This window comes from Ranitomeya imitator, unplaced genomic scaffold (assembly GCF_032444005.1).
Source record: "Ranitomeya imitator isolate aRanImi1 unplaced genomic scaffold, aRanImi1.pri SCAFFOLD_325, whole genome shotgun sequence".
Taxonomy (NCBI): domain Eukaryota; kingdom Metazoa; phylum Chordata; class Amphibia; order Anura; family Dendrobatidae; genus Ranitomeya; species Ranitomeya imitator.
In genome coordinates this window covers 480,057-492,790 of record NW_027193546.1, presented here as the reverse complement: position 1 = coordinate 492,790, position 12,734 = coordinate 480,057, and the positions used below count along the sequence as shown (strand labels likewise).

Sequence of the window (12,734 nt, the reverse complement as noted above, 5' to 3'; positions counted from 1 at the left end):
CTGCAGAGCTGTATGATCAGAGAAATCACCTCCTCCCCGCACAGCTGTATGATCAGTACCACCACCTCCTCCCTGCAGAGCTGTATGATCAGAGAAATCACCTCCTCCCCGCACAGCTGTATGATCAGTACCACCACCTCCTCCCCGCAGAGCTGTGTGATCAGTGCCACCACCTCCTCCCCGCACAGCTGTATGATCAGTGCCACCACCTCCTCCCCGCAGAGCTGCATGATCAGAGCCACCACCTCCTCTCCGCAGAGCTGTATGATCAGAGAAATCACCTCCTCCCCGGAGAGCCGTATGATCAGTGCCACCACCTTCTCCCCGCAGAGCTGTATGATCAGAGCCACCACATTCTCCCCGCAGAGCTGTAGGATCAGAGCCATGACCTCCTCCCCGCAGAGCTGTATGATCAGTGCCACCACCCTCTCCCCGCAGAGCTGTATGATCAGAGCCACCACCTACTCCCCTCAGACCTGTATGATCAGAGCCATAACCTCATCCTCCCTGCAGAGCTGTATGATCAGAGAAATCACCTCCTCCCCGGAGAGCTGTATGATCAGTGCCAACACCTTCTCCCCGCAGAGCTGTATGATCAGTGCCACCACCTCCTCCCTGCAGAGCTGTATGATCAGTGCCACCACCTCCTCCCCGCAGAGCTGTACGATCAGTGCCACCACCTCCTCCCCGCAGAGCTGTATGATCAGTGCCACCACCTCCTCCCCGCAGAGCTGTATGATCAGTGCCACCACCTCCTCCCCGCAGAGCTGTATGATCAGTGCCACCACCTCCTCCCCGCAGAGCTGTATGATCAGTGCCACCTCCTCCTCCCCGCAGAGCTGTATGATCAGTGCCACCACCTCCTCCCCGCAGAGCTGTATCATCAGTGCCACCACCTACTCCTCCCTGCAGAGCTGTATGATCAGAGAAATCACCTCCACCCCGCAGAGCTGTATGATCAGTGCCACCACCTCCTCCCAGCAGAGCTGTATGATCAGTGCCACCACCTCCTCCCCGCAGAGCTGTATGATCAGTGCCACCTCCTCCTCCCCGCAGAGCTGTATGATCAGTGCCACCACCTCCTCCCCGCAGAGCTGTATCATCAGTGCCACCACCTACTCCTCCCTGCAGAGCTGTATGATCAGAGAAATCACCTCCACCCCGCAGAGCTGTATGATCAGTGCCACCACCTTCTCCCCCGCAGAGCTGTATGATCAGTACCACCACCTCCTCCCTGCAGAGCTGTATGATCAGAGAAATCACCTCCTCCCCGCACAGCTGTATGATCAGTACCACCACCTCCTCCCCGCAGAGCTGTATGATCAGTGCCACCACCTCCTCCCCGCACAGCTGTATGATCAGTGCCACCACCTCCTCCCCGCAGAGCTGCATGATCAGAGCCACCACCTCCTCTCCGCAGAGCTGTATGATCAGAGCCACCACCTCCTCCCTGCAGAGCTGTATGATCAGAGAAATCACCTCCTCCCCGGAGAGCCGTATGATCAGTGCCACCACCTTCTCCCCGCAGAGCTGTATGATCAGAGCCACCACATTCTCCCCGCAGAGCTGTAGGATCAGAGCCATCACCTCCTCCCCGCAGAGCTGTATGATCAGTGCCACCACCCTCTCCCCGCAGAGCTGGTGGTGGCAAGTCATTAAACATCTTTACCACCGCCCTCCTGGGGAAACCTTTCATTCCATGGGGCACCAGAGCCTGTAGGAAGGACACAATTATTGATTATTAACCTTCCATAGCATATCATCCCGCACCACAGCGGAGACACTTGAGGGCACATAGAGGCGGGTTATCATCACTTGTGCCTTCTCCTTTGCTACAGCTCGAAGTATCGGCAATGCTGATGAGAATACTGGGCCCAGCGATCACTTGGCTGGATATGGAAACGTGGAGAGGAAAAACGAGGATGATGACAGGGATTACAGCAGCACCCCACGTGCAGATGGCGGTGCCTAGAAAATCTAGTACATCTGCCTCATTTTGGAGAGGTGCACTGCTGACATGAAGGATTGATCATCTCTCCCTGAGAGAGAGAAAGAGAGAGATAAAGTGAAAGAGAGAGAATGAGAAAGAAGGAGATAGAGAGAAAGAAAGGGAGAAAGAGAGAAAGAGAGACAAAGAGACATAAAGAGAGAGAGAGAGAAGAGAGATAAAGAAAGAGAGAAGGAGAGAGATAGATATAAAGTAAGAAAAAGAGAAAGCAAGGGAAAGAGAGGGAGAGAGAAATAGAAAGGAAGAAAGAGTAAGAGTGAGAGAAATATTTAGAGAAAAAAGAAGAGAGAAAGAAAGAGAGGAGAGCGAAGAGAGAAAGGAGAGAAGGAAATAATGAAAGAGAGGAGAGAGAAATAGAGATTAAGAAAGAGGGAGAGAGAGAGAGAGAGAGAGAGAAAGAAGAAGAGAGGGGAGACTGCTCTATATACTGTACACTCTGGTCTATAAATTGTACACACTGCTGTATATACTTTACACACTGCTCTATATACTGTACACACTGCTGTATGTACTGTACACACTGGCTCTATATACTGTGCACACTGCTGTATATACTGTACACTCTGCTCTATATACTGTGTACTCTGCTGTATATACTGTACACTCTGCTGTATATACTGTACCCTCTCCTCTAGTATCAGTGACACTTATTACACTGCTGATCTGGGCTGTGCAGATGTGATGTTGTGCACTATATAAACTATGTACAGCTGTGTTCTCTGTGTAGACGCTGGATTTTGTGTCTCCGCTTTTCTCCCAATATTCCCCTTTTACACAATAGTGGGGGTCACATAAATCCATTAATATTTCAGTTTTCTCCCCGGAGATGTTTATGTGTTTGGTTGGGGAGTCGCAGTGTGCAGCTGTCGCCTCATCAGAGCTCTTCGCACCATGACAGGCCGCAGCGGTCACAGCTTCACACTGGGTAAGACACGATATCAGGCAGGTGATTGCAATCAGCCACCGATGTGGATCATCTACTGATGTGGAACACGTGTCCCCCCAATCCTCTGCACATACGGGGTACAGTGACACCACAGGTCAGGGAGGTGGCAGTCAGCGGAGGCCGTCGCCTGTGTTACCCTTCTGGGTTCTCAGCAGCTCCAGCTCGTCCCCACATCGTACAATCAGCTTCCTGTGCGATAGACATAGGAGTAAAGATCCCTGTGATGGTGACAGGAGCCGGGAATAGGAGGAACGAGCTCCCGCAGCAGATTTATCTCCCCGGATACACAGTGATGTGCAGATCGGGAGGACGGCGGCGATGATCCCGGGATTTCCTCTCCGCTCTTTCCCGGCATCTCTGCTAGTGACGGCTACAAATGGCCGGTGGAGATGTTGGAGAAGGGGAGGCGACGGAGGAATCGCGCTCTGCTGTCCGGTGTTAGCCGGTAAAGGGCTTTTATCCCGGGCAGGGAAGCACAAGGGGAGAGCGGAGCTTCACTCGGACTCAGCTGGGAGGGGGCGGGGCCTGTGTCCAGTGTCAGCCAATAGAAGCTCAGGACGGTGCTGCTCAGCAGCCAATCAGTGCGCAGTAAGCCTGTACATATAACAGGCGCCTCCAGCTCCGGCCTCAGTGTTTTCCTTCCTATCAGGAAATATTTTCATTTAGCTTCAGCAGCACATGATGGCAGAGACCGCGCCAGCCGCCGCTCCCCCTCCCGCAGAACCGGCCGCCAAATCCAAGAAGCAGCCGAAGAAATCTGCTGCCAAGAAGAGCAATAAACCCTCCGGCCCCAGCGTCTCCGAGCTGATCGTGAAAGCCGTGTCCGCCTCCAAGGAGCGCAGCGGGGTGTCTCTGGCCGCCCTGAAGAAGGCTCTGTCTGCTGGAGGATACGATGTAGAGAAGAACAACAGCCGCCTGAAGCTGGCCGTCAAGGCTCTGGTCACCAAGGGCGCCCTCCTCCAGGTGAAAGGCAGCGGCGCCTCCGGGTCCTTCAAGCTGAACAAGAAGCAGGAGACGAAGCCAGCAGCTGCGGCCAAACCTAAGAAACCCGCTGCTGCCAAGAAAGCCGCCAAATCTCCGAAGAAGCCCAAGAAGGCTCCGACTGCGGCCAAGAAGAGCCCGAAAAAGGCCAAGAAGCCCGCAGCGGCCAAGAAAGCGGCCAAGAGCCCCAAGAAGCCGAAAGCCGCTCCCAAGCCCAAGAAGGTGACGAAGAGTCCGGCTAAGAAGGCGGCCAAACCCGCCAAGAGTCCGGCTAAGAAGGCTGCGAAAGCCAAGAAGCCCGCGGCTAAGAAATAAGCTGCAGCCCCTGTTCTGTTACCACAAAGGCTCTTATAAGAGCCACCACCTCCTCCCCGCAGAGCTGTATGATCAGTGCCACCACCTCCTCCCCGCAGAGCTGTACGATCAGTGCCACCACCTCCTCCCCGCAGAGCTGTATGATCAGTGCCACCACCTCCTCCCCGCAGAGCTGTATGATCAGTGCCACCACCTCCTCCCCGCAGAGCTGTATGATCAGTGCCACCACCTCCTCCCCGCAGAGCTGTATGATCAGTGCCACCTCCTCCTCCCCGCAGAGCTGTATGATCAGTGCCACCACCTACTCCTCCCTGCAGAGCTGTATGATCAGAGAAATCACCTCCACCCCGCAGAGCTGTATGATCAGTGCCACCACCTTCTCCCCCGCAGAGCTGTATGATCAGTGCCACCACCTCCTCCCCGCAGAGCTGTATGATCAGAGCCACCACCTCCTCCCTGCAGAGCTGTATGATCAGAGAAATCACCTCCTCCCCGCACAGCTGTATGATCAGTACCACCACCTCCTCCCCGCAGAGCTGTATGATCAGTGCCAACACCTTCTCCCCGCAGAGCTGTATGATCAGTGCCACCACCTCCTCCCTGCAGAGCTGTATGATCAGTGCCACCACCTCCTCCCCGCAGAGCTGTACGATCAGTGCCACCACCTCCTCCCCGCAGAGCTGTATGATCAGTGCCACCACCTCCTCCCCGCAGAGCTGTATGATCAGTGCCACCACCTCCTCCCCGCAGAGCTGTATCATCAGTGCCACCACCTACTCCTCCCTGCAGAGCTGTATGATCAGAGAAATCACCTCCACCCCGCAGAGCTGTATGATCAGTGCCACCACCTCCTCCCCGCAGAGCTGTATGATCAGAGCCACCACTTCCTCCCCGCAGAGCTGTATAATCAGTGCCACCACCTCCACCCCGCAGAGCTGTATGATCAGAGAAATCACCTCCACCCCGCAGAGCTGTATGATCAGAGCCACCACCTCCTCCCCGCAGAGCTGTATGATCAGAGCCACCACCCTCTCCCCGCAGAGCTGTATAATCAGTGCCACCACCTCCTCCCCGGAGAGCTGTATGATCAGTGCCACCACCTCCTCCCCGCAGAACTGTATGATCAGTGCCACCACCTCCTCCCCGCAGAGCTGTATGATCAGTGCCACCTCCTCCTCCCTGCAGAGCTGTATGATCAGAGAAATCACCTCCACCCCGCAGAGCTGTATGATCAGTGCCACCACCTCCTCCCCGCAGAGCTGTATCATCAGTGCCACCACCTACTCCTCCCTGCAGAGCTGTATGATCAGAGAAATCACCTCCACCCCGCAGAGCTGTATGATCAGTGCCACCACCTTCTCCCCCGCAGAGCTGTATGATCAGAGCCACCACTTCCTCCCCGCAGAGCTGTATAATCAGTGCCACCACCTCCACCCCGCAGAGCTGTATGATCAGAGAAATCACCTCCACCCCGCAGAGCTGTATGATCAGAGCCACCACCTCCTCCCCGCAGAGCTGTATGATCAGAGCCACCTCCCTCTCCCCGCAGAGCTGTATAATCAGTGCCACCACCTCCTCCCCGCAGAGCTGTATGATCAGTGCCACCACCTCCTCCCCGCAGAGCTGTATGATCAGTGCCACCACCTCCTCCCCGCAGAGCTGTATGATCAGTGCCACCTCCTCCTCCCCGCAGAGCTGTATGATCAGAGCCACCTCCTCCTCCTCGCAGAGCTGTATGATCAGTGCCACCACCTCCTCCCCGCAGAGCTGTATGATCAGAGCCACCACCTCCTCCCCGCAGAGCTGTATGATCAGAGCCACCACCTCCTCCCTGCAGAGCTGTATGATCAGAGAAAGCACCTCCTCCCCGCACAGCTGTATGATCAGTACCACCACCTCCTCCCCGCAGAGCAGTATGATCAGAGCCACCACCTCCTCCCCGCAGAGCTGTATGATCAGTGCCACCACCTCCTCCCCGCAGAGCTGTATGATCAGTGCCACCTCCTCCTCCCCGCAGAGCTGTATGATCAGAGAAATCACCTCCACCCCGCAGAGCTGTATGATCAGTGCCACCACCTCCTCCCCGCAGAGCTGTATCATCAGTGCCACCACCTACTCCTCCCTGCAGAGCTGTATGATCAGAGAAATCACCTCCTCCCCGCAGAGCTGTATGATCAGTGCCACCACCTCCTCCCCGCAGAGCTGTATGATCAGTGCCACCACCTCCTCCCCGCAGAGCTGTATGATCAGTGCCACCACCTCCTCCCCGCAGAGCTGTATGATCAGTGCCACCACCTCCTCCCTGCAGAGCTGTATGATCAGAGAAATCACCTCCTCCCCGCACAGCTGTATGATCAGTACCACCACCTCCTCCCTGCAGAGCTGTATGATCAGAGAAATCACCTCCTCCCCGCACAGCTGTATGATCAGTACCACCACTTCCTCCCCGCAGAGCTGTATGATCAGTGCCACCAACTCCTCCCCGCACAGCTGTATGATCAGTGCCACCACCTCCTCCCCGCAGAGCTGCATGATCAGAGCCACCACCTCCTCTCCGCAGAGCTGTATGATCAGAGCCACCACCTCCTCCCTGCAGAGCTGTATGATCAGAGAAATCACCTCCTCCCCGGAGAGCCGTATGATCAGTGCCACCACCTTCTCCCCGCAGAGCTGTATGATCAGAGCCACCACATTCTCCCCGCAGAGCTGTAGGATCAGAGCCATCACCTCCTCCCCGCAGAGCTGTATGATCAGTGCCACCACCCTCTCCCCGCAGAGCTGTATGATCAGAGCCACCACCTACTCCCCTCAGACCTGTATGATCAGAGCCATAACCTCATCCTCCCTGCAGAGCTGTATGATCAGAGAAATCACCTCCTCCCCGGAGAGCTGTATGATCAGTGCCAACACCTTCTCCCCGCAGAGCTGTATGATCAGTGCCACCACCTCCTCCCTGCAGAGCTGTATGATCAGTGCCAACACCTCCTCCCCGCAGAGCTGTACGATCAGTGCCACCACCTCCTCCCCGCAGAGCTGTATGATCAGTGCCACCACCTCCTCCCCGCAGAGCTGTATGATCAGTGCCACCACCTCCTCCCCGCAGAGCTGTATGATCAGTGCCACCACCTCCTCCCCGCAGAGCTGTATGATCAGTGCCACCTCCTCCTCCCCGCAGAGCTGTATGATCAGTGCCACCACCTCCTCCCCGCAGAGCTGTATCATCAGTGCCACCACCTACTCCTCCCTGCAGAGCTGTATGATCAGAGAAATCACCTCCACCCCGCAGAGCTGTATGATCAGTGCCACCACCTCCTCCCAGCAGAGCTGTATGATCAGTGCCACCACCTCCTCCCCGCAGAGCTGTATAATCAGTGCCACCTCCTCCTCCCCGCAGAGCTGTATGATCAGTGCCACCACCTCCTCCCCGCAGAGCTGTATCATCAGTGCCACCACCTACTCCTCCCTGCAGAGCTGTATGATCAGAGAAATCACCTCCACCCCGCAGAGCTGTATGATCAGTGCCACCACCTTCTCCCCCGCAGAGCTGTATGATCAGTACCACCACCTCCTCCCTGCAGAGCTGTATGATCAGAGAAATCACCTCCTCCCCGCACAGCTGTATGATCAGTACCACCACCTCCTCCCCGCAGAGCTGTATGATCAGTGCCACCACCTCCTCCCCGCACAGCTGTATGATCAGTGCCACCACCTCCTCCCCGCAGAGCTGCATGATCAGAGCCACCACCTCCTCTCCGCAGAGCTGTATGATCAGAGCCACCACCTCCTCCCTGCAGAGCTGTATGATCAGAGAAATCACCTCCTCCCCGGAGAGCCGTATGATCAGTGCCACCACCTTCTCCCCGCAGAGCTGTATGATCAGAGCCACCACATTCTCCCCGCAGAGCTGTAGGATCAGAGCCATCACCTCCTCCCCGCAGAGCTGTATGATCAGTGCCACCACCCTCTCCCCGCAGAGCTGTATGATCAGAGCCACCACCTACTCCCCTCAGACCTGTATGATCAGAGCCATAACCTCATCCTCCCTGCAGAGCTCTATGATCAGAGAAATCACCTCCTCCCCGGAGAGCTGTATGATCAGTGCCAACACCTTCTCCCCGCAGAGCTGTATGATCAGTGCCACCACCTCCTCCCTGCAGAGCTGTATGATCAGTGCCACCACCTCCTCCCCGCAGAGCTGTACGATCAGTGCCACCACCTCCTCCCCGCAGAGCTGGATGATCAGTGCCACCACCTCCTCCCCGCAGAGCTGTATGATCAGTGCCACCACCTCCTCCCCGCAGAGCTGTATGATCAGTGCCACCACCTCCTCCCCGCAGAGCTGTATGATCAGTGCCACCTCCTCCTCCCCGCAGAGCTGTATGATCAGTGCCACCACCTACTCCTCCCTGCAGAGCTGTATGATCAGAGAAATCACCTCCACCCCGCAGAGCTGTATGATCAGTGCCACCACCTTCTCCCCCGCAGAGCTGTATGATCAGTGCCACCACCTCCTCCCCGCAGAGCTGTATGATCAGAGCCACCACCTCCTCCCTGCAGAGCTGTATGATCAGAGAAATCACCTCCTCCCCGCACAGCTGTATGATCAGTACCACCACCTCCTCCCCGCAGAGCTGTATGATCAGTGCCAACAGATTCTCCCCGCAGAGCTGTATGATAAGTGCCACGACCTCCTCCCTGCAGAGCTGTATGATCAGTGCCACCACCTCCTCCCCGCAGAGCTGTACGATCAGTGCCACCACCTCCTCCCCGCAGAGCTGTATGATCAGTGCCACCACCTCCTCCCCGCAGAGCTGTATGATCAGTGCCACCACCTCCTCCCCGCAGAGCTGTATGATCAGTGCCACCACCTCCTCCCCGCAGAGCTGTATGATCAGTGCCACCTCCTCCTCCCCGCAGAGCTGTATGATCAGTGCCACCACCTACTCCTCCCTGCAGAGCTGTATGATCAGAGAAATCACCTCCACCCCGCAGAGCTGTATGATCAGTGCCACCACCTTCTCCCCCGCAGAGCTGTATGATCAGTGCCACCACCTCATCCCCGCAGAGCTGTATGATCAGAGCCACCACCTCCTCCCTGCAGAGCTGTATGATCAGAGAAATCACCTCCTCCCCGCACAGCTGTATGATCAGTACCACCACCTCCTCCCCGCAGAGCTGTATGATCAGAGCCACCACCTCCTCCCCGCAGAGCTGTATGATCAGAGCCACCACCTCCTCCCCGCAGAGCTGTATGATCAGAGCCACCACCCTCTCCCCGCAGAGCTGTATAATCAGTGCCACCACCTCCTCCCCGCAGAGCTGTATGATCAGTGCCACCACCTCCTCCCCGCAGAGCTGTATGATCAGTGCCACCACCTCCTCCCCGCAGAGCTGTATGATCAGTGCCACCTCCTCCTCCCCGCAGAGCTGTATGATCAGAGAAATCACCTCCACCCCGCAGAGCTGTATGATCAGTGCCACCACCTCCTCCCCGCAGAGCTGTATCATCAGTGCCACCACCTACTCCTCCCTGCAGAGCTGTATGATCAGAGAAATCACCTCCACCCCGCAGAGCTGTATGATCAGTGCCACCACCTTCTCCCCCGCAGAGCTGTATGATCAGAGCCACCACTTCCTCCCCGCAGAGCTGTATAATCAGTGCCACCACCTCCACCCCGCAGAGCTGTATGATCAGAGAAATCACCTCCACCCCGCAGAGCTGTATGATCAGAGCCACCACCTCCTCCCCGCAGAGCTGTATGATCAGAGCCACCTCCCTCTCCCCGCAGAGCTGTATAATCAGTGCCACCACCTCCTCCCCGCAGAGCTGTATGATCAGTGCCACCACCTCCTCCCCGCAGAGCTGTATGATCAGTGCCACCACCTCCTCCCCGCAGAGCTGTATGATCAGTGCCACCTCCTCCTCCCCGCAGAGCTGTATGATCAGAGCCACCTCCTCCTCCTCGCAGAGCTGTATGATCAGTGCCACCACCTCCTCCCCGCAGAGCTGTATGATCAGAGCCACCACCTCCTCCCCGCAGAGCTGTATGATCAGAGCTACCACCTCCTCCCTGCAGAGCTGTATGATCAGAGAAATCACCTCCTCCCCGCACAGCTGTATGATCAGTACCACCACCTCCTCCCCGCAGAGCAGTATGATCAGAGCCACCACCTCCTCCCCGCAGAGCTGTATGATCAGTGCCACCACCTCCTCCCCGCAGAGCTGTATGATCAGTGCCACCTCCTCCTCCCCGCAGAGCTGTATGATCAGAGAAATCACCTCCACCCCGCAGAGCTGTATGATCAGTGCCACCACCTCCTCCCCGCAGAGCTGTATCATCAGTGCCACCACCTACTCCCCGCACAGCTGTATGATCAGTGCCACCACCTCCTCCCCGCAGAGCTGCATGATCAGAGCCACCACCTCCTCTCCGCAGAGCTGTATGATCAGAGCCACCACCTCCTCCCTGCAGAGCTGTATGATCAGGGAAATCACCTCCTCCCCGGAGAGCCGTATGATCAGTGCCACCACCTTCTCCCCGCAGAGCTGTATGATCAGAGCCACCACATTCTCCCCGCAGAGCTGTAGGATCAGAGCCATCACCTCCTCCCCGCAGAGCTGTATGATCAGTGCCACCACCGTCTCCCCGCAGAGCTGTATGATCAGAGCCACCACCTACTCCCCTCAGACCTGTATGATCAGAGCCATAACCTCATCCTCCCTGCAGAGCTGTATGATCAGAGAAATCACCTCCTCCCCGGAGAGCTGTATGATCAGTGCCAACACCTTCTCCCCGCAGAGCTGTATGATCAGTGCCACCACCTCTTCCCTGCAGAGCTGTATGATCAGTGCCACCACCTCCTCCCCGCAGAGCTGTACGATCAGTGCCACCACCTCCTCCCCGCAGAGCTGTATGATCAGTGCCACCACCTCCTCCCCGCAGAGCTGTATGATCAGTGCCACCACCTCCTCCCCGCAGAGCTGTATGATCAGTGCCACCACCTCCTCCCCGCAGAGCTGTATGATCAGTGCCACCTCCTCCTCCCCGCAGAGCTGTATGATCAGTGCCACCACCTCCTCCCCGCAGAGCTGTATCATCAGTGCCACCACCTACTCCTCCCTGCAGAGCTGTATGATCAGAGAAATCACCTCCGCCCCGCAGAGCTGTATGATCAGTGCCACCACATCCTCCCAGCTGAGCTGTATGATCAGTGCCACCACCTCCTCCCCGCAGAGCTGTATGATCAGTGCCACCTCCTCCTCCCCGCAGAGCTGTATGATCAGTGCCACCACCTCCTCCCCGCAGAGCTGTATCATCAGTGCAACCACCTACTCCTCCCTGCAGAGCTGTATGATCAGAGAAATCACCTCCACCCCGCAGAGCTGTATGATCAGTGCCACCACCTTCTCCCCCGCAGAGCTGTATGATCAGTACCACCACCTCCTCCCTGCAGAGCTGTATGATCAGAGAAATCACCTCCTCCCCGCACAGCTGTATGATCAGTACCACCACCTCCTCCCCGCAGAGCTGTATGATCAGTGCCACCACCTCCTCCCCGCACAGCTGTATGATCAGTGCCACCACCTCCTCCCCGCAGAGCTGCATGATCAGAGCCACCACCTCCTCTCCGCAGAGCTGTATGATCAGAGCCACCACCTCCTCCCTGCAGAGCTGTATGATCAGAGAAATCACCTCCTCCCCGGAGAGCCGTATGATCAGTGCCACCACCTTCTCCCCGCAGAGCTGTATGATCAGAGCCACCACATTCTCCCCGCAGAGCTGTAGGATCAGAGCCATCACCTCCTCCCCGCAGAGCTGTATGATCAGTGCCACCACCCTCTCCCCGCAGAGCTGTATGATCAGAGCCACCACCTACTCCCCTCAGACCTGTATGATCAGAGCCATAACCTCATCCTCCCTGCAGAGCTCTATGATCAGAGAAATCACCTCCTCCCCGGAGAGCTGTATGATCAGTGCCAACACCTTCTCCCCGCAGAGCTGTATGATCAGTGCCACCACCTCCTCCCTGCAGAGCTGTACGATCAGTGCCACCACCTCCTCCCCGCAGAGCTGTATGATCAGTGCCACCACCTCCTCCCCGCAGAGCTGTATGATCAGTGCCACCACCTCCTCCCCGCAGAGCTGTATGATCAGTGCCACCACCTCCTCCCCGCAGAGCTGTATGATCAGTGCCACCTCCTCCTCCCCGCAGAGCTGTATGATCAGTGCCACCACCTACTCCTCCCTGCAGAGCTGTATGATCAGAGAAATCACCTCCACCCCGCAGAGCTGTATGATCAGTGCCACCACCTTCTCCCCCGCAGAGCTGTATGATCAGTGCCACCACCTCCTCCCCGCAGAGCTGTATGATCAGAGCCACCACCTCCTCCCTGCAGAGCTGTATGATCAGAGAAATCACCTCCTCCCCGCACAGCTGTATGATCAGTACCACCACCTCCTCCCCGCAGAGCTGTATGATCAG

The 12,734-nt window shown here is 56.9% G+C and overlaps 1 protein-coding gene across 1 annotated transcript; it reads left to right on the top strand.

Annotated features, from left to right (window-relative positions):
- Positions 1 to 3,589: 3,589 nt before the first annotated feature.
- On the top strand, positions 3,590 to 4,273 carry LOC138653676 (histone H1C-like). The gene has a single exon (XM_069743282.1). It carries the CDS (start codon positions 3,633 to 3,635, stop codon positions 4,248 to 4,250), a length of 618 nt encoding a protein of 205 aa, XP_069599383.1. The 5' UTR covers positions 3,590 to 3,632; the 3' UTR covers positions 4,251 to 4,273.
- Positions 4,274 to 12,734: the final 8,461 nt, after the last annotated feature.